Source organism: Abramis brama (genome assembly GCF_963993115.1).
Source record: "Abramis brama genome assembly, chromosome: 22".
Classification (NCBI taxonomy): Eukaryota; Metazoa; Chordata; class Actinopteri; order Cypriniformes; family Leuciscidae; genus Abramis; species Abramis brama.
In genome coordinates, this window is record NC_139984.1 from 32,624,730 (window position 1) to 32,646,774 (window position 22,045).

Genomic DNA, 22,045 nt, shown 5'->3' on the forward strand with positions numbered 1-22,045 from the left:
TAGATGCACTTTTATGATGATAGATGCACTTTTATGATGGATAGATGCACTTTTATGATGGACAGATGCACTTTTATGATGGACAGATGCACTTTTATGATGATAGATGCACTTTTATGATGATAGATGCACTTTTATGATGGATAGATGCACTTTTATGATGATAGATGCACTTTTATGATGGATAGATGCACTTTTATGATGGATAGATGCACTTTTATGATGGATAGATGCACTCTTATGATGGATAGATGCACTTTTATGATGGATAGATGCACTTTTATGATGATAGATGCACTTTTATGATGGATAGATGCACTTTTATGATGGATAGATGCACTCTTATGATGGACAGAAGCACTTTTATGATGGATAGATGCACTCTTATGATGGACAGATGCACTCTTATGATGGATAGATGCACTTTTATGATGGATAGATGCACTTTTATGATGATAGATACACTCTTATGATGGATAGATGCACTTTTATGATGATAGATGCACTTTTATGATGATAGATGCACTCTTATGATGGATAGATGCACTTTTATGATGGATAGATGCACTTTTATGATGATAGATGCACTTTTATGATGGATAGATGCACTTTTATGATGATAGATGCACTTTTATGATGGATAGATGCACTTTTATGATGATAGATGCACTTTTATGATGATAGATGCACTTTTATCATGGATAGATGCACTTTTATGATAGATGCACTTTTATGATGGATAGATGCACTTTTATGATGGATAGATGCACTTTTATGATGGATAGATGCACTTTTATGATAGATGCACTTTTATGATGGATAGATGCACTTTTATGATGGATAGATGCACTTTTATGATAGATGCACTTTTATGATGGATAGATGCACTTTTATGATGATAGATGCACTTTTATGATGATAGATGCACTCTTATGATGGATAGATGCACTTTTATCATGGATAGATGCACTTTTATGATGGATAGATGCACTTTTATGATGGATAGATGCACTTTTATGATGGATAAAAGCACTTTTATGATGGACAGATGCACTTTTATGATGGATAGATGCACTTTTATGATGGATAGATGCACTTTTATGATGGACAGATGCACTTTTATGATGGACAGATGCACTTTTATGATGATAGATGCACTCTTATGATGGATAGATGCACTTTTATCATGGATAGATGCACTTTTATGATGGATAGATGCACTTTTATGATGGATAGAAGCACTTTTATGATGATAGATGCACTCTTATGATGGATAGATGCACTTTTATCATGGATAGATGCACTTTTATGATGGATAGATGCACTTTTATGATGGATAGAAGCACTTTTATGATGATAGATACACTCTTATGATGGATAGAAGCACTTTTATGATGGATTGAAGCACTTTTATGATGGATAGAAGCACTTTTATGATGGATAGATGCACTTTTATGATGGATAGATGCACTTTTATGATGGATAGAAGCACTTTTATGATGGATAGATGCACTTTTATCATGGATAGATGCACTTTTATGATGGATAGATGCACTCTTATGATGGATAGATGCACTTTTATGATGGATAGATGCACTTTTATGATGGATAGATGCACTCTTATGATGGATAGATGCACTTTTATGATGGATAGATGCACTTTTATGATGAATAGATGCACTTTTATGATGGATAGAAGCACTTTTATGATGGATAAAAGCACTTTTATGATGGACAGATGCACTTTTATGATGGATAGATGCACTTTTATGATGGACAGATGCACTTTTATGATGGACAGATGCACTTTTATGATGGACAGATGCACTTTTATGATGATAGATGCACTCTTATGATGGATAGATGCACTTTTATCATGGATAGATGCACTTTTATGATGGATAGATGCACTTTTATGATGGATAGAAGCACTTTTATGATGATAGATGCACTCTTATGATGGATAGATGCACTTTTATCATGGATAGATGCACTTTTATGATGATAGATACACTCTTATGATGGATAGAAGCACTTTTATGATGGATTGAAGCACTTTTATGATGGATAGAAGCACTTTTATGATGGATAGATGCACTTTTATGATGGATAGAAGCACTTTTATGATGGATAGATGCACTTTTATCATGGATAGATGCACTTTTATGATGGATAGATGCACTCTTATGATGGATAGATGCACTTTTATCATGGATAGATGCACTTTTATGATGGATAGATGCACTCTTATGATGGATAGATGCACTTTTATGATGAATAGATGCACTTTTATGATGGATAGAAGCACTTTTATGATGGATAGAAGCACTTTTATGATGGATAGATGCACTTTTATGATGAATAGATGCACTTTTATGATGGATAGAAGCACTTTTATGATGGATAGAAGCACTTTTATGATGGACAGAAGCACTTTTATGATGGATAGATGCACTTTTATGATGATAGATGCACTTTTATGATGATAGATGCACTTTTATCATGGATAGATGCACTTTTATCATGGATAGATGCACTTTTATGATGGATAGAAGCACTTTTATGATGGATAGATGCACTTTTATGATGATAGATGCACTTTTATGATGATAGATGCACTTTTATCATGGATAGATGCACTTTTATCATGGATAGAAGCACTTTTATGATGGATAGATGCACTCTTATGATGGATAGATGCACTTTTATCATGGACAGATGCACTTTTATGATGGATAGATGCACTTTTATGATGGACAGATGCACTTTTATGATGATAGATGCACTCTTATGATGGATAGATGCACTTTTATCATGATAGATGCACTTTTATGATGGATAGATGCACTTTTATGATGATAGATGCACTCTTATGATGGATAGATGCACTCTTATGATGGATAGATGCACTTTTATGATGGATAGATGCACTTTTATGATGGATAGATGCACTTTTATGATGATAGATGCACTCTTATGATGGATAGATGCACTTTTATGATGGATAGATGCACTCTTATGATGGACAGATGCACTCTTATGATGGATAGATGCACTTTTATGATGGATAGATGCACTTTTATGATGGATAGAAGCACTTTTATGATGGATAGATGCACTTTTATCATGGATAGATGCACTTTTATGATGGATAGATGCACTCTTATGATGGATAGATGCACTTTTATGATGGATAGATGCACTTTTATGATGGATAGATGCACTCTTATGATGGATAGATGCACTTTTATGATGGATAGATGCACTTTTATGATGAATAGATGCACTTTTATGATGGATAGAAGCACTTTTATGATGGATAAAAGCACTTTTATGATGGACAGATGCACTTTTATGATGGATAGATGCACTTTTATGATGGATAGATGCACTTTTATGATGGACAGATGCACTTTTATGATGGACAGATGCACTTTTATGATGATAGATGCACTCTTATGATGGATAGATGCACTTTTATCATGGATAGATGCACTTTTATGATGGATAGATGCACTTTTATGATGGATAGAAGCACTTTTATGATGATAGATGCACTCTTATGATGGATAGATGCACTTTTATCATGGATAGATGCACTTTTATGATGATAGATACACTCTTATGATGGATAGAAGCACTTTTATGATGGATTGAAGCACTTTTATGATGGATAGAAGCACTTTTATGATGGATAGATGCACTTTTATGATGGATAGAAGCACTTTTATGATGGATAGATGCACTTTTATCATGGATAGATGCACTTTTATGATGGATAGATGCACTCTTATGATGGATAGATGCACTTTTATCATGGATAGATGCACTTTTATGATGGATAGATGCACTCTTATGATGGATAGATGCACTTTTATGATGAATAGATGCACTTTTATGATGGATAGAAGCACTTTTATGATGGATAGAAGCACTTTTATGATGGATAGATGCACTTTTATGATGAATAGATGCACTTTTATGATGGATAGAAGCACTTTTATGATGGATAGAAGCACTTTTATGATGGACAGAAGCACTTTTATGATGGATAGATGCACTTTTATGATGATAGATGCACTTTTATGATGATAGATGCACTTTTATCATGGATAGATGCACTTTTATCATGGATAGATGCACTTTTATGATGGATAGAAGCACTTTTATGATGGATAGATGCACTTTTATGATGATAGATGCACTTTTATGATGATAGATGCACTTTTATCATGGATAGATGCACTTTTATCATGGATAGATGCACTTTTATGATGGATAGAAGCACTTTTATGATGGATAGATGCACTCTTATGATGGATAGATGCACTTTTATCATGGACAGATGCACTTTTATGATGGATAGATGCACTTTTATGATGGACAGATGCACTTTTATGATGATAGATGCACTCTTATGATGGATAGATGCACTTTTATCATGATAGATGCACTTTTATGATGGATAGATGCACTTTTATGATGATAGATGCACTCTTATGATGGATAGATGCACTCTTATGATGGATAGATGCACTTTTATGATGGATAGATGCACTTTTATGATGGATAGATGCACTTTTATGATGATAGATGCACTCTTATGATGGATAGATGCACTTTTATGATGGATAGATGCACTCTTATGATGGACAGATGCACTCTTATGATGGATAGATGCACTTTTATGATGATAGATGCACTCTTATGATGGATAGATGCACTTTTATGATGGATAGATGCACTTTTATGATGGACAGATGCACTTTCATGATGGATAGATGCACTTTTATCATGGATAGATGCACTTTTATGGACTTCAAAACAAGAAACAACCATTCACTGCCATTATAAAACTTGGAAGAGCCAGGACATATTTTATTATAACTCTGATTGTATTCGTCTGAAAGAAGATTGTCATACACACTTAGGATGACTTGAGGGAGAGTAAACCATGGGCTAATATACATCTTTGGGTGAATTAACCCTTTAAATGATGAATGACTCAGTGCTGCCACCTGGTGTCTAACAGAGGGAACTGCAGTCTGGGGTCAGAGTCGCGGTGTGACTCGAACAGTGTAGCGCTGAGGTTGAAGCACGACCCCGAATCGGCCCGTCAGGTCTGGTAATGAAGCTCCTGACGGGACACTGAAGTCGAAGCGCTGTAGGAGGCGACTGACGAACAGAAACATCTCGATCCTGGCCAGAGATTCTCCCACACACACGCGAGGACCGGCGCCGAACGGGAGAAAACTGGCAGGAGTCGTTCTTTTCCCTGAGGAGTCGAGGAATCGTTCTGTGAAGGGTTCAGAAATCAACATATACAGCTGAAACTACAGTGAACGTGTTGAGCAAATATCTGCAGCTAGAACTGAGACACAAATATAATTCATTTTTTTCTGAATTCTGTTTAAATTGTTACATAAAATTTAGTAATTAAAATGTAATTCATTGAAATTATGAAACACAATTGACAATTTATTGAAAGTTATTAAAATAATTTTTTTAGAGCCCTTTTAAATCCATTTAATTTTTTTATCCAAAATTCCATTATATTTCTCTCAAGTTCCATTTTTTTCCAAGTTTAATTTTTTACGCACTTAAGCCTTTTTTTAAGATTTGTGCATTTTAAGTACATTTGTATCAATCAGAAAACATGTCTAATTAATTGAAATCATGAGACGTGTACAATTTTACAACATTTTCTTAAAAGTTTTTTAAAAAAAATACATTTTAGGGCCCTAATAATAAAACATTATTTTTTTCTGAATTCCATTTAAATGGTTACATTACATTTAGTAATTAAAATGTAATTAATTAAAATCATGAAACTCATACAATTTATCAGCAATTTATTGAAAGTTAAATAAAAAAAATTAGAGCCCTATAAAATCTGTTTCTTTTTTTTCTTTTTTTAACCACTTTTTTTTTTCATTATATTTCTCCCAAATTACATGTTTTTCCATTAAAAAATTTCTGGATTCTGCACTAAAACAATTTAAGCCTTTTTTTCAAGATTTACACATTTCAATTACATTTGTATTAATCAAAAAGCAATTTTAATTAATTGAAATCATGAGACATCGAATTTTAATAAATTCTATTAAGTTATGTTTATGAAATTGGTTAGATTTTTTCCCCAAATTCCATTTTTAATGGTTTAATTTTTTGTCATAAAAAAACAGTTGAATTCATAAAACATTAACAATTAAATAATTTCTTAAATATTTTTTTACAAAAGGGCCCTGTGAAATTTATGTCTTATTTTTTCAGAAATTCTGTTTTCTGGATGTACTGTATGATTTAATGCAAATATATTATCAAAAATAATAAAATAAAGGGATTTTTAAACGTGATCAAATAAAAATTTAACAATTCTTTTTATTTTTTTGGCAAATAAAGTTTTGCATCAGTGGAGGTTCACTGTTAAAATTAAAACATGGAAGAAAAAACTATGATATGCATTAAAAAATAAAGTTTTAATAATTGTATTAATTATTAGTATTAGTTTGAGTAGTACACTCTACAGCACAACAGTAATATATTTCTGTCATAATTTTTTGAAGTTAAACCAAACTTTTATTTTGGCGGGTTGTAGTCTTCTCACCTGGCCTGAATCTGTCAGGTTCGTCCCAGTGTTTGGGGTCATGATGGATCGCCCACATGTTCACCAAAACCCGGGTTCCTTTGGGAACTGTGTGCCCCCCCAAACTGCAGAAGAGAGGCATTATGGGATATCAAACATCTCCCATCAGCATCACTATGACCAACTCACTCCATCTCAAATGTGCCTACAGGAAGACAACTGTATATATATACACATATAAAGACTACAAGTATTTTACTTGCTAAAAAAGTCAAACATGAATCATTTCAGAAGTTTTGCACCATTGAAACGTTTCACTGCATGAGCAACGACAAAACCCTGGATCTAATATTCTAATTATGATGTCTCTCTGTCGCCATGGTAACCAGCAGGGTTGACTCCGCTATTGCCATGGTAACCAGCAGGGTTGACTCCGCTATTGCCATGGTTACCTGGTGTCCTGCATGGCGACGTGTGGGATGAGGATGGGGCTGACGGGTCGGATACGCATCACTTCACACACGACAGCGTCCAGGAACGGGAGACTCGACCGATCACTGAGAGACGGAGGACGATCCCGACCCACACACTCATCCAGCTCAGCGTGAACACGATCCTGCACCTGCAGCACAGTGTGTGTGTGTGAGAGAGAGTGTGTGTGAGAGTGTGTGTGTGTGTGTACCTGTGTGTGGTGCAGTAGGAACGCTATAGTCCACAGTAGTGTAGTGTAGTGTAGTGTGTCTGTGTGTGTGTGTGTGTGTGTGTGGTGCAGTAGGAACGCTATAGTCCACAGTAGTGTAGTGTGTGTGTGTGTGTGTGTGGTGCAGTAGGAACGCTATAGTCCACAGTAGTGTAGTGTAGTGTAGTGTAGTCTGTGTGTGTGTGTGTGTGTACCTGTGTGTGGTGCAGTAGGAACGCTATAGTCCACAGTAGTGTAGTGTGTGTGTGTGTGTGTGTGTGTGTGTACCTGTGTGTGGTGCAGTAGGAACGCTATAGTCCACAGTAGTGTAGTGTAGTGTGTGTGTGTGTGTGTGTGTGTGTGTACCTGTGTGTGGTGCAGTAGGAACGCTATAGTCCACAGTAGTGTAGTGTAGTGTAGTGTGTGTGTGTGTGTGTGTGTGTGTGTGTGTGTACCTGTGTGTAGTGCAGTAGGAACGCTATAGTCCACAGTAGTGTAGTGTAGTGTAGTGTGTGTGTGTGTGTGTGTGTGTGTGTGTGTGTGTACCTGTGTGTGGTGCAGTAGGAACGCTATAGTCCACAGTAGTGTAGTGTAGTGTGTGTGTGTGTGTGTGTGTGTGTGTGTGTGTACCTGTGTGTGGTGCAGTAGGAACGCTATAGTCCACAGTAGTGTAGTGTAGTGTAGTGTGTGTGTGTGTGTGTGTGTGTGTGTGTGTACCTGTGTGTGGTGCAGTAGGAACGCTATAGTCCACAGTAGTGTAGTGTGTAGTGTGTAGTGTGTGTGTGTGTGTGTACCTGTGTGTGGTGCAGTAGGAACGCTATAGTCCACAGTAGTGTAGTGTGTCTGTGTGTGTGTGTGTGTGTGTGTGTGTGTGTGTGTGTGTGTGTGTGTGTGTGGTGCAGTAGGAACGCTATAGTCCACAGTAGTGTAGTGTGTAGTGTGTGTGTGTGTGTGTGTGTGTGTGTGTGTGTGTGTGTGTGTGTGTGGTGCAGTAGGAACGCTATAGTCCACAGTAGTGTAGTGTAGTGTGTGTGTGTGTGTGTGTGTGTGTGTGTGTGTGTGTACCTGTGTGTGGTGCAGTAGGAACGCTATAGTCCACAGTAGTGTAGTGTAGTGTAGTGTGTGTGTGTGTGTGTGTACCTGTGTGTGGTGCAGTAGGAACGCTATAGTCCACAGTAGTGTAGTGTGTAGTGTGTAGTGTGTGTGTGTGTGTGTACCTGTGTGTGGTGCAGTAGGAACGCTATAGTCCACAGTAGTGTAGTGTGTAGTGTGTAGTGTGTGTGTGTGTGTGTGTGTGTGTGTGTGTGTGTGTGTGTGTGTGTGTGGTGCAGTAGGAACGCTATAGTCCACAGTAGTGTAGTGTAGTGTGTGTGTGTGTGTGTGTGTGTGTGTGTGTGTGTGTACCTGTGTGTGGTGCAGTAGGAACGCTATAGTCCACAGTAGTGTAGTGTAGTGTAGTGTGTGTGTGTGTGTGTGTACCTGTGTGTGGTGCAGTAGGAACGCTATAGTCCACAGTAGTGTAGTGTGTAGTGTGTAGTGTGTGTGTGTGTGTGTACCTGTGTGTGGTGCAGTAGGAACGCTATAGTCCACAGTAGTGTAGTGGAGGTCGTCTCGACTCCGGCTCCAAACGCCTCGGCTGCCGTCATGAGCACATGATCCTCAGTGATGTCATCATCCCCACCTGACCCCTGCATCTGACCAATCAGAAGAGCGTCCAGCAGGTCTCGAGGCTCTCCAGGGGTGAGGGTCATCTGCAAGGTCAAAGGTCATGAACATGACCAAAACAATTATATGTAAAGACCCATTATGTTCATTTATACAGCACTTTATATTTAATTATTTGCTTAACAGAAAAAGTGTCATATTCACTTTAAATTATAATAAAACTTAAAGTGTCTCTTCAGTGTGTTTTTACTCGCGTCTGACCTCGACGGACTGAACAGAAGAAATTAACCGTCAAAGAAGGCGGAGCCTCAGAGCCACACCCACCTATTACATCATCAGCAGGGACCAATGGGAGTTCAGAGGTGTTTATGAGCTCAAACACACACTTCACTTTGGCCTGATTTTGTTCGAAATGACGTCACACCAGTTCGTTTGTAATAAGTGTGTGTGTTTACCTTGTGCTCCTGTAGTTTCTTGCGCAGTAGTTGGTCTCTCACAGAAACACATTCCTTCAGCTTCTTCAGGTCTTTGTTGTGGAAAATCTGATTAAATCAAATAAAGATAAATATACAGTGCAAACATACACTGCCATTAAAGTTTTAGATCGGGAAGATTTTTTATGATTTTAAACGAAGTCTAAACAAGTGCGTAACATCTTTAGAATATTGTCTTTGAACGTTCGTTTTTCTGTATATCTCTATGGCGCTGCTGTCCAGGAGTAATTCGCTTTTGAAGTGGATTTACTTAATGTAAAGTTAACGAAAGTTATCGTGAGGATTGTAATGTTTAAAGCAGATGTAGTAGACCGGGAAGATTTTAAAACGAGCCGTTCATTCATAAATACGAAGACAAAAGACAACAAGCACAGCGCTGAAAAGGGGCGGGGCTACATACGGTCTATAAACCACACCTGAATCAAACAGCGTCAGATTCTGTGTCTTCAGCGAGCGCTCTATGTGAATCTCTGTCCCTGGTGTTTTTGTCTGTCTTGGAATTTGCTAGGCAGGAAAAAAACTTTATGATGGCGATTTGGCCAGGATGGTTTTTTTTGTGACCACAGAGAGTCAGGACCTCTGACATGTATTGTGTGTTGTTCGTTTGGGAGCGCAGCACGCTCAGTCAGCCCTCGAGGGGACTGGATAGGGGTATTGTTGTGAGACAGTTGAGAACGCTGTGCTCCCGCCGATCATTCTTTGAGTCTCTCTTCGAGTCGTGGGGTTCGAGACGTGGGGGTCGAGTCGTGGGATTCGAGTCGTGGGGGTCGAGTCGTGGGGTTCGAGTCGTGGGGTTCGAGTCGTGGGGTTTGAGATGTGGGGGTCGAGTCGTGGGATTCGAGTCGTGGGGTTCGAGTCGTGGGGTTCGAGTCGTGGGGTTTGAGATGTGGGGGTCAAGTCGTGGGATTCGAGTCGTGGGGGTCGAGTCGTGGGGTTCGAGTCGTGGGGTTCGAGACGTGGGGGTCGAGTCGTGGGGTTCGAGTCGTGGGGGTCTAGTCGTGGGGTTTGAGACGTGGGGTTCGAGACGTGGCGTTCGAGACGTGGGGGTCGAGACGTGGGGTTCGAGACGTGGGGGTCGAGTCGTGGGGTTCGAGTCGTGGGGGTCGAGTCGTGGGGGTCGAGACGTGGGGGTCGAGTCGTGGGGTTCGAGACGTGGGGGTCGAGTCGTGGGGTTCGAGACGTGGGGGTCGAGTCGTGGGGTTCGAGTCGTGGGGGTCGAGTCGTGGGGTTCGAGACGTGGGGTTCGAGACGTGGGGTTCGAGACGTGGGGTTCGAGACGTGGGGTTCGAGTCGTGGGGGTCGAGACGTGGGGGTCGAGTCGTGGGGGTCGAGTCGTGGGGTTCGAGACGTGCGGTTCGAGACGTGGGGTTCGAGTCGTGGGGGTCGAGTCGTGGGGTTCGAGTCGTGGGGTTCGAGATGTGCGGTTCGAGACGTGGGGTTCGAGATGTGCGGTTCGAGACGTGGGGTTCGAGATGTGCGGTTCGAGACGTGGGGTTCGAGACGTGCGGTTCGAGTCGTGGGGTTCGAGACGTGGGGTTCGAGACGTGGGGTTCGAGACGTGGGGTTCGAGATGTGCGGTTCGAGATGTGGGGTTCGAGACGTGCGGTTCGAGTCGTGGGGTTCGAGACGTGGGGTTCGAGACGTGGGGTTCGAGACGGGGGGTTCGAGACGTGGGGGTCGAGTCGTGGGGTTCGAGACGTGGGGGTCGAGACGTGGGGGTCGAGTCGTGGGGGTCGAGTCGTGGGGGTCGAGTCGTGGGGGTCGAGTCGTGGGGTTCGAGTCGTGGGGTTCGAGTCGTTGGGTTCAAGATGTGGGGTTCGAGACGTGGGGGTCGAGACGTGGGGGTCGAGATGTGGGGTTCGAGTCGTGGGGGTCGAGACGTGGGGTTCACGAGGACCACTTTTCTGGGGGTGGTATGGGATTCGACGACAATGCAGGCACGCCTGTCTCCTGCTCGTATTGCTTTGATTCTCTCAGCCATGAAACGAGTAAAGCTAGGCCAGCGCTCACTGTAAAGCAGTTTCAAAAACTGTTCGGTCTGATGGCAGCAGCGTCCAACGTTATGTTGCGGCCTGTTGTACATGAGACCATTGCAGTGGTGGCTCAGGACCAAGGGGTTCTCCCCGAGGGGAACTTCACTCAGCATAATCAAGGTCACGCGGTGCTGCCATTGTGCCTTAGTTATGTGGAAAGAACCTTGGTTCCTGTCCCAAGGGCCCGTGCTGGGAGCTCATTGTCATCGCGTCACGCTAATGATGGATGCATCGCTCACGGGTTGGGCGGGGGATCATGAGTGGTCGCCCAGCCCAGGGTCTGTGGTGGGACCATCATCTCTCGTGGCATATAAATTGTCTAGAAATGTTGGTGGTGTTCCAGGCTCTGAAACACTTCCTCCCAGACCTGAGGGGCCATCATGTGCATGTTCATTCCGACAACACATCGGTGGTCTCATATATAAACCATCAGGAGGGTCTGCGACCACGCCCCTTATACAAGCTGGCTAGCCAGATCATCCTGTGGGCCAAAGGAAGGTTGCTCTCTCTGAAGGCAATCTACATCCCGGGGTATTTAAATCAGGAAGCAGGCATCCTGTCGAGGCCGAGGCCCGGGAAATGGAGACTCCACCCCGAGGTGGTGGAGCTCCTATGGAAGAACTTCGGTCGTGCCGAGGTCGACCTGTTCGCTTCCAAGGAGACATCACAATGTCCACTGTGGTTCTCTCTCAGCCATCCAGCTCCTCTGGGGTTGGACGCTATGGTGGCCGAGGTCACGTCTGTACGCTTTTCCCCCCAATTGTTCTACTCCCAGGAGTTCTGGAAAGGGTTCGCCGGGACGGGGTCCGTTTACTGCAAGTAGCCCTGTTCTGGCCGGCCCGTGTATGATTTGCGGACCTAGTGTCTCTCCTCGATGGCTCTCCTGTGGAGATTCCGATTGGCAGAGACTTACTCTCTCAGGTGAGTGGGTCAATCCTTCACCCCCGCCCAGAACTGTGGAAGCTGTGGGCTTGGCCTCTGAGGGGGGGCCCAGCTCATAAGTTCAGGTCTCTCAACTGAGGTTGTTGAGACCATCCTCCACTCCAGAGCTCCATCCACAAGGAAACTGTATGCCTTGAAGTGGAGATTATTCACTTCCTGGTGTGGAGAGCACCAGCTGGACCCTGTTAACTGTTCGGTGGGTGCAGTGCTGGAGTTCCTGCAGGAGCGCTTCTCCACAGGGTTATCCCACTAATAACTCGTTTCCTTCGTGGCGCTTTGAGGCTGAGCACAGCAGTCCACACGAGGGTGCTGAACTGGGATTTGGCTATTGTACTAGAAGGCCTCTCCCTAGCTCTGTTCGAGCCCATTGAGGAAGTTTCTGAGAAACATCTCACTCTAAAGACTGTCTTTCTCCTCTCTATTTCGTCTCTCAAGAGAATTGGAGGCATTCAAGTACTTTCGTTATCTCCCTCGTGCCTGGAATTTGCTCCTGGTATAGCAAAGGTTTTTCTTCACCCTAAGACCAGGTTACGTTCCTAAGGTTCCTTTCTTCAAGGCTTGCACCTTGGAACCTAATTCAAGGTTTGTGTTCTCAAGCCATCAGGCACTGTTGTTGTGCGAATGAGCGGGCTGGAGCGCGTTAAGGGTTTTCTGTTAGAACGGTGTCGTGTTAGCGGCCCCTAAGTTAATAACTAATGATCTTGGCAACGGAAGTGAACTAACTTTAGCTGGACAATAACTTTATTCTAGAGCTGCTGTAAAGCCAAAACAATCTCTGTTACTTTAATTCCCTATTATCACTGTAAAGCTGCTTTGAAACAGTCCATATTGTTAAAGGAACACAGCGACTTTTTGAGACTTTAGCTTATTCACCATATCCCCCAGAGTTAGAGAAGTCCACACATACCCTTCTCATCTCGTGTGTGCCGTAACTCTGTCTGACGCACCCACCGCTAGCCTAGCTTAGCACAAAGACTGGAGGTAAATGGCTCCAGCTAGCATACTGCTCCAAATAAATGACAAAATAACACCAGCATTTTCCTATTTACATGTTGTGATTTGTATAGTCACAGCGTGTACAAGTAACAAGGTCACATGAGACACAGCCATCTCAACCGTATACATACTGGAAACTATATTCTCAGAAGACGAAGCACTGCTACTTCTGCGGAGTGATTTACTCCAACTCTGAGCGAACTCTCTGCTCCTCACCACGGGGCTTCTCAGCTGCTGCGAGCAAATCACTCCGCCCAAGTAGCAGTGCTTCGCCTTCTGAGAATATAGTTCCAGTCTTTGTGCTAAGCTAGGCTAGCGGTGGGTGCGTCAGACAGAGTTACGGCACGCACGGAGATGAGAAGGGTATGTATGGACTTATCTAACTAAGATTCTATTTCAAATAAATGCTGTTCTTTTGAACTTTCTATTCATCAAAGAATCTTGAAATAAAAATATGAATGTTTTCAACATTGAAAATAATCATAAATGTTTTTTAAACAGCAAATCATCATATTAGAATGATTTCTGAAGGATCATGTGACACTGAAGACTGGAGTAATGATGCTGAAAATTCAGCTTTGATCACAGGAATAAATTACACTTTATTATATATTAAAATAGAAAACAGTTATTTTAAGCTGTCATAATATTTTACAATATTACTGTTTTTTTGTATTTTTAATCAAATAAATGCAGCCTTGGTGAGCAGAAGAGAATTCTTTTAAAAACAATAAAATCTTACCGATCCCAAACGTTTGACTGGTAGTGTACAACACACACGATATTGAAAGTGATTGTAATATGATGTAACTGGACACACACTCTGAGCCAGGGAAAGATGTCAACGAGTCCTCCTCTGGCGATGGTCTGCACGATCCCGTCGTTATAATCCATGACCTTCAGGAGTTCGGGATCGTTCGGCTGATACGAGGAGCTGAACACGAGTCGACAGATGACATTAGTGACGGCCCGCATCAGAACCGGACTCAGATCTGAACTCTGACCCCTGAGGGACTCGAGCTCCTCACACAGACTGTCTGCGGCCTCTAGAACTGACACACACACACACACATACAGACACACATACACACACACACACACATATACACATATACACAAGTCAAGTCAAGTCTCATTTGCCTTTATGCTGATTTAATTTTTACTTTTGAAAAAGCATTTTTAACAGTAACGACAATCGGGCACTGAGAATATCTGGTATAAAGATTACAGTGATGAGAATGTGTTTAAATGCCAAAAATAGTGCATTAATGCACAAAATCTTAATTTTTGACATGCAAAATATTTGGTTTAAGGGTTTAAAATTCCAGAAATTGTTTGATACGAATATGAACAGACTTCCAAGTCAAGGATAACAAATAAGGGATTCAGAGGGAGGTTTCATGTTTGACTTGTGATGTGCTTCTTCTTTTATTTATTTGTTTTGAATAATCCCTGTAATGTTGGGGACATTTAATGTAATATTCAACAATATTATTGATCTGCCTGCATTAACACTATTACATAAGAACTGAACTGAGCTGGATGATGACAACGGTTTACTCCAGAGTGGCTATATATATATATATAAATATAAATGAACTAAATGAATAACTTTTCTACAACAAAAATGAAACATCACTGAATTTACTTAAGCTGGACTGTGACACTATTTTCTTCTAGAAACACACTTTGTTGCATTATTTTCCTGTTATCTCTGTAAAGCTGCTTTGATAAAATCTGTATTGTAAAAAGCGCAGTATAAATAAATGTGACTTGACTTGTAATGCCTAAAATCGCAAAAACAAACAAAACAAAAAAAAGCCAGAACTTATGTAGAGTGTAAAGTTCACCGATGGTCTGTAGTTTACTGGATCCCTCTCCGAACAGTGTGAACGAGGAGTGAACCAGTCGCCGGTGGTTCTTCCACAGCGGACTGTAGTCGGCAAACGCAATATCCTTCCCACCCTGAGTCAACAGATCTGTGGTAACCTTGACAACCACACACACACACACACACACACACACACACACACACACACACACACACACACACAAAGAGAGATTAAAAACTACAGGAAAGTCAAGAGCCACTGCTTTAAACCGACTTGAACTATTTAATAACAAACGTTGATCAATGTAAAAATGTTACAGGGTAAATTCACTAACACAGACACAGGTCATACTTCACCCTAGAGCCAAATATATATATGGTTATAAAATAATGTATATTAATATATAGTAATAATATATTTTGTACATACACATGTACAAAATATACTATTATGCAAAATATCTACAGTTTCTACATGCAAAATGTAATTCACATTAGAGTTTGGTTGAAAATGGGTTTAAATGTCATGAATTTTAGTGTCATAATGCAAAATATTTAAGTTTTCTACATGTAACAATTGTAATATATATATATATATATATATATATATATATATATATATATATATATATATATATTGCATTACTTTCATCACAAATAAGCTCACTTAACCCTTCACTTCACTTTTATTACAGCAATGTAAATAAATATACATTTTCATTACTGTAATGCAAAAGATTAGTAATTCTGAAGTATTGATAAAATAATATTTGTTATTCTGCCTTTTTGCTCATTTAAATAAAAAGCGTAGTATTACACTTTTTTACTGTAATACCATTGACAATTAGCACTGAGAATATTGGAAATTACAACTAAAAAGATAAAGTAGCAGAGTTTAATTTTGTTACACTACAGTAATGAGAATTTAGTTGAAAATGTGTTTAAATGTCATGAATTATAGTGTCATAATGCAAAAAAATCTACATTTTTTACATGCAAAATTGAATTCACATTACAGTTTAGTTGAAAATGTGTTTAAATATGAATTTTAGTGACAATGCAAAAAATATCAACATTTTCTACATGTAAGAATGTTATACTTTTCGTTGAAAATAAGTTTAAATGTCTTGAATATTTTGCATTATGACACTATAATCCATGACATTTAAACACATTTTCAACCAAACTGAATTATACAATGTGAATTATCTTTTACACTACAGTTTATTTGAAAACGGTTTCAATGTCATGAATGTTAATTTCATAATGCAAAAAATATCTACAATTTCTACACGCAAAATTTAATTCACATTACAATTTGGTTGAAAATCTGTTTAAATGTCATGAATTATAGTGTCATGATGCTAAAAAAACAACATTTTCTACATGCAAAATGTAATTTCTTCTTCTTTTCTTTTGGTTTAGTAGTGAAATCAGTCTTTTAAATCAGTTTTAAATGACATTCTCTTAAATGAAAAGCTATTAAGTGTATAAACACACACACACATTATTCCATAACTCCTGTCGTCCTCTACTCACCATTTTGGGCCGTCCAGCGAACTCTTTCCCGCGCTGCAGCAGGACCTCTCGCACCAGACTGGTCTCGCTCACCACCAGCGTGAAGTGCGGGCCGGCGTACAGGCCGAACAGGGGGCCGTACCTGCGGGACAGGTGTGTGAGGAGCAGGTGAGGGGGCAGAGTCGAGCGCAGGTGCAGGAGACTCCCTAAAACCGGCACTCGGGGCAGACACGGCAGCGACACGCCGGTCTGGGAGGACCTCGGCCGTCCCAGCATGCATTTCACCAGCACCAGCAGCAGCACAGCAGCGCAGCAACACAGCATCCCTGAACACATGATGACACGAGGAGCCGAGACTCAACGCAGGCTCATATAAACGCTCGCGTGGAGCATCACCTTGGTTTGGGGTCGGAGGTCACAGAAACCCTGACGCCGTTTGACCAATCACAGAGCAGCTTTGCTAGAATCACTTCTGCTGGATATCTATATAGATTTAATGCATGACAAATACTTCATCTAAACACTTGACAGAGCCTGAATAACATCCACAAAATACTTAGAGAATACTTATTAGAAATATTACAGTCAATATTTGGTTAAAGCCTTGTTTTTAAGCCAATATTCATAATTGTCGTCTCTCTTTCTGGTCTAAAAAAAGCATTACCTTCCTTCAATCAATCCAGATGCATTTTTGGACAGAGATGCACATTAACAGAGTATAGTGTAAAACTGTACAGAATAAATAAATATATAAATAAATCAGATACCAGTTTAAATTTAATTTAATTATAAAAATAAAACAATAATTCAATTAGTAAATTTAAAGTAAAACTGTATAGACTGAAATAAGAAATAAAAATACAGATTTCAACATTTAAATAAAAAAAAATGAATTGAATTTAATAAAATTAGTCAATATAAAGTATATCTGTATAGACAAATAAAAAAACAATATAAATACTGGTTTCACAATTTAATTTCATTTAATTTTATAAAAATAAATTAAATCTGTAAAAAAAGGTACAACTATAGACTAAAATAAAAAACAAGATACAGGTTCACCATCAAAACAAAATAATAAAATACATTTTAAAATTACTTTTAGAGTATCAACAGAAGAAAGAAAACTGAAAAAGAAAAAGCACTAACCATTGATGTGGTAAACTGTTTCTCTCTCTGTGTGTGTGTGTGTGTGTGTGTGTGTGTGTGTGTGTGTGTGTGTGTGTGTGAGTGTGTGTGTGTGTGTGTGTGTGTGTGTGTGTGTGTGTGTGTGTGTGTTCGGCCTCGAGAGATCCAAGGTCTGGCGTCAGTATAAACACACAAGTGTTTACTTCACCGTTTGTCCTTGAATCTGTGAAAGGACAGAGAAGAAAAAGACATTTCTATCATCCATCAGCACTGATACACACACACACACACACGTATACATTTATATACACATATACGTACAAACATGCATACATTTATATATGCATTTATATTCATGCAAAGACACACACAGATTGAGCAGATGCGCTGACTCACTGAATAATCACAGATACAGTACTGTGCAAAGTCTTAGGCATGTTAACCCCCCCCCCTCCCCCCCCCCCATCTTTTGCTGTAGTGTGTCAGTAGGAAATATCAGTTTACATTTCCAAACATGGTTTTTGCCATTAATTGTAATAATCCAGTGAGATTTGTGTATGCAGAAGGAGTCTGACAGCAGCCGGTATGATCTGATCTCACCATCATCGAGTCCGTCTGTGATTACATGAAGAAACAGAAGAAACTGAGACTAAATCCAGAAGAACTGCGGGAACGTCTCCGAGACGCTTGAAGAAACCTTCCTGCAAAGCTCCCTGATAAACTATGCGCAAGTGTACCTGGACAAAAGCCGTTTTAAACGCAAAGGGTCGTTACACCATATATTGATTTGAATTAGTTAATAGAAGTTAAATCATAAATAAATTCAATTTGTGATTTTATTTTTTAAAGCATTCTCACTTTACAGCATTTTAACACAAGTGCCAGTGCTTTTCCCAGTACTGTAGCTTTGCAGGAAGGTTTCTTCAAGCGTCTCGGAGACGTTCCCGCAGTTCTTCTGGATTTAGTCTCAGTTTCTTCTGTTTCTTCATGTAATCACAGACGGACTCGATGATGGTGAGATCAGATCAGACCGGCTGCTGTCAGACTCCTTCTGCATACACAAATCTCACTGGATTATTACAATTAATGGCAAAAACCATGTTTGGAAATGTAAACTGATATTTCCTACTGACACACTACAGCAAAAGATAGAAATAACTGACTTAAAACCAGTACTGTATATTAAAATCATAACCGTGAATAATAAACCTTTACTAACGAATACATGTTTGTGCTACAGACATGAACTGGACAGCAACTGTGAATACACTGACATCCACACAATCATATTTCCCTCAAAAAATATAAACAGATTGTCTCTCACTTTTATTCTCTTTACTGTTTCTCATGAAGACGTCAGAGAAGTGCAGAGACTTATTCAGAATTATTTAGTAATTTGTGTCAATCTCACTTAGTCAATCAAGGACACACTCTCTCTCTCTCTCTCGCTCTCTCTCTCTCACACACACACAGAATAAAAGCATGAGCTGTATATATACCGGGCTGTGCTGCTCCTGTGTGGGAGGAGTGAAGCTCGAGTCTCTCTCTCCGTCTTACACACACACACACACACGCACAGATCCACTCCCTCAGGCTTCATCATCAGTGTTTCTCAGCTGAACTCTGCACACACACTCCAGCGCTCGGAGAAAACACTGAACGCGTCTGAAAGCGTTCTCATACACACTCATACAGCACAGCCTGCACAGATCAACCTTTACAAACACACACACACACACACACACACACACACACCTGAAAGCGTTTAAATTTGCTGCATGTCGTATTTATCAAGTTCGTTCACATATAGACACCATGTCTGGAACAGAAGCAACTTTTTCACCACTTAAGGCCACAATACCACTTGTGGTCTGGGAATGTGCCAGGATTCAAACCCACAACCGGAATGGTTCGGGGCTTACCAAGCTGAGCACACAAAAGCATGTTAACCAGATTAGCAAGCTAAGTTAGCTTAATGCTAATGTAGTTTATGGTTAGCCTGATAGCTGAAGAGCCACATTAGAAAGAATGGCATCTGGTTAGCATGCTAACCAATTAGCATGCTAAGCTAACTACCATAAGGAGACAAATACAGGTCAAATTTGGAGAAAAATATATCGGGAACGGTAGCGAAAATCAAAAATCTGTTCAGTCACTTCTGTGTGGCTCGGTCCAAAGATCATCTTAGCCATTTGTCGTAAGAATTGAACAAAATTTGAATGAGGAGTAGCAAAAAAACTGAACACTGTCCTTTTCAAAATGGCCACTACTGTAATGGGCGGAGTCTTAATGTAAGATATTGATTGTGATCACCATAATGAGTGGAATCAGGTGTACTAAGTTTCATTTTACATCTATTTACATTCACATCTAGATCAAGGGTTCAAAAGCTATAACCCTTTTAATGTGGAATTTTTGAACTGGTGGTGGCGCTATAGAGTTGGTCCTAGAGACTCAAAAATTGGTCCAATTACTATTCATTACAATCACTACAAGTGTGGGAGGTCACGACGTGCCTAAATTCAGGGTCCGAATGTCAGCCGCATAATTGATGGAGATATGCTTCAGTCTATCTGTGTAGAAAATGTGTGATTATTTATTAGCCAATCAGAATCATTCATCCTGAAGCAATGACAAAACTTAGACCTTGGTGAAGGGTATAATTTATGGAAGGCATTTTCTGCCAAATTTAAATAAATAAATTAAATGATTAAAATGAAAATTAAAACCAGATTAACGATTTCATTACAGAAAACAGTACGCAAAATATGTGACAAAATTGAGAATGAAATTAAATGATTTCATTTTCACAGCATTATCCCTGTCAAATTGAAAAATAAAATGCAATTGGTGATTTCACATTTCATTTTCACTACAGTCTCGAGGCAAGACTGCCAATATTAAAATGAAAAGCCAAACGTGAAAAAGAAACTACAAATACAGTTTTTACAATGCTCTTTAGTAACGCTCACGCAACTAGATGTACCGCATGGCGGTATAAAATATGACCGCCGCTCAGGCCTGCACTGGCTTTCCACAAAAAGAAATGACGTGGAGCAATTTGGCTGTATTGCGTGTTTATGTATATACCTAAAAAAAGTAGTAGTATGTGCATGTCTGTCTGTGTGTGTGTGTATATGTGTGTGTGTTTGTGTCTGTGTGTGTGTGTGTCTGTGCGTGTATGTATGCGTGCGTACATGTGTGTGCGCGTGTGTGTTTGTGTGTGTGTCTGTGCATGTGGATTTGTATGTGTGTGTGTATGGGTGTGTGTCTGTGCGTGTGGATGTCAGTGTGTGTGCATGCTTGCGTTTGTTTGTATTCCTGCATGTGTGTGTGTGACAGTTAGGGTTGCCAACTTCAGAAAAGGAAAATGCGGGACAATCGTGGTTATTTATAGGAAAATGAGGGACACTCAAAATATTTGTACTGTATCACACAGTGTACGTCATTTCAGTGTCTGCAGTTAAGTTTGTGTTTAAAAGGTTATCTGACATAAACACATTTGTATTGCTTAACCTATTTATGTATTTAATTCTAAAAATAATTTTAATGTCATACATGAAAAAAGTCACATTACAAACAAACCATAGTTCAAAATAACAGCATTTATCTAAAATAGAAAGCTTTTTTAACATTATACACTAGGCTTACAGTTCAAAAGTTTGGGGTTAGTAAGATTATTTTTTGGGGAAAAAAAGAAAGAAAGTAATGCCTACTTTTATTCAGCAAGGATGCATTACATTAATCAAAAGTGACAGTTAAGATAATGTTACAAAAGCTTTCTATGTACTTTCTAAAAGCTTTAAATCATTAATAATAATCAGAAATGTTTTTTGAGCATATTATTCCCTCAGGTAGATTACATGTTTTCTTGCGTGGCTGGATGTTAGACTCATGAACAATAATCACGTTGTTTGCATTCGCCAAAATTGATTAGCCGAAATCAAAACGTGGACAGTGAAAGGAAATTACCGTTAGCGCGAGACGAGTCCGGCTTGAAGCGGAAGCGACCAGACGGCAGAGGATGTTCGACAAATCAAACAATGATTTGTCTCAAAACAGTGATTAAAAAAAGCTGTGATTGGATGATGACAGGTGTCGGTGATCATTCTCAAGTGTCGTGGTCAGCACTGCTGCTGTTGCTGTTGTATCAGTCAGTGGTTTATCAGCTTG

At 40.0% G+C, this 22,045-nt stretch overlaps 1 protein-coding gene across 2 annotated transcripts; it reads right to left on the reverse strand.

The window, feature by feature from the left end:
• Nucleotides 1-4,843: 4,843 nt before the first annotated feature.
• Nucleotides 4,844-17,084, reverse strand: cyp17a2 (cytochrome P450, family 17, subfamily A, polypeptide 2). 2 transcript variants are annotated; one of them, XM_084099536.1, is made up of 8 exons: nucleotides 16,766-17,084; nucleotides 15,246-15,384; nucleotides 14,218-14,441; nucleotides 9,386-9,472; nucleotides 8,822-9,016; nucleotides 7,039-7,208; nucleotides 6,608-6,711; nucleotides 4,844-5,296 (listed from the first exon to the last, which is right to left on the reverse strand). In XM_084099536.1, the coding sequence occupies exons 1-8, from the start codon at nucleotides 17,078-17,080 to the stop codon at nucleotides 5,052-5,054; spliced, it is 1,479 nt and encodes a 492-aa protein (XP_083955662.1). In that variant the 5' UTR covers nucleotides 17,081-17,084; the 3' UTR covers nucleotides 4,844-5,051. The 2 variants fall into 2 exon arrangements, with proteins under 2 accessions (XP_083955662.1, XP_083955661.1); XM_084099535.1 differs by having other exon boundaries at nucleotides 14,218-14,447.
• Between the last annotated feature and the right edge of the window lie 4,961 nt (nucleotides 17,085-22,045).

Excerpts from the sequence above, each read along its gene's own strand:
- cyp17a2 (XM_084099535.1), bottom strand. The coding sequence starts at position 17,080 with ATGTGTTCAGGGATGCTGTGTTGCTGCGCTGCTGTGCTGCTGCTGGTG. Across the intron at positions 9,017-9,385 it reads AGAAACTACAGGAGCACAAG|ATGACCCTCACCCCTGGAGA; the intron begins GTAAACACACAC and ends TTGACCTTGCAG. Across the intron at positions 5,297-6,607 it reads ACCTGACAGATTCAGGCCAG|AACGATTCCTCGACTCCTCA; the intron begins GTGAGAAGACTA and ends AACCCTTCACAG.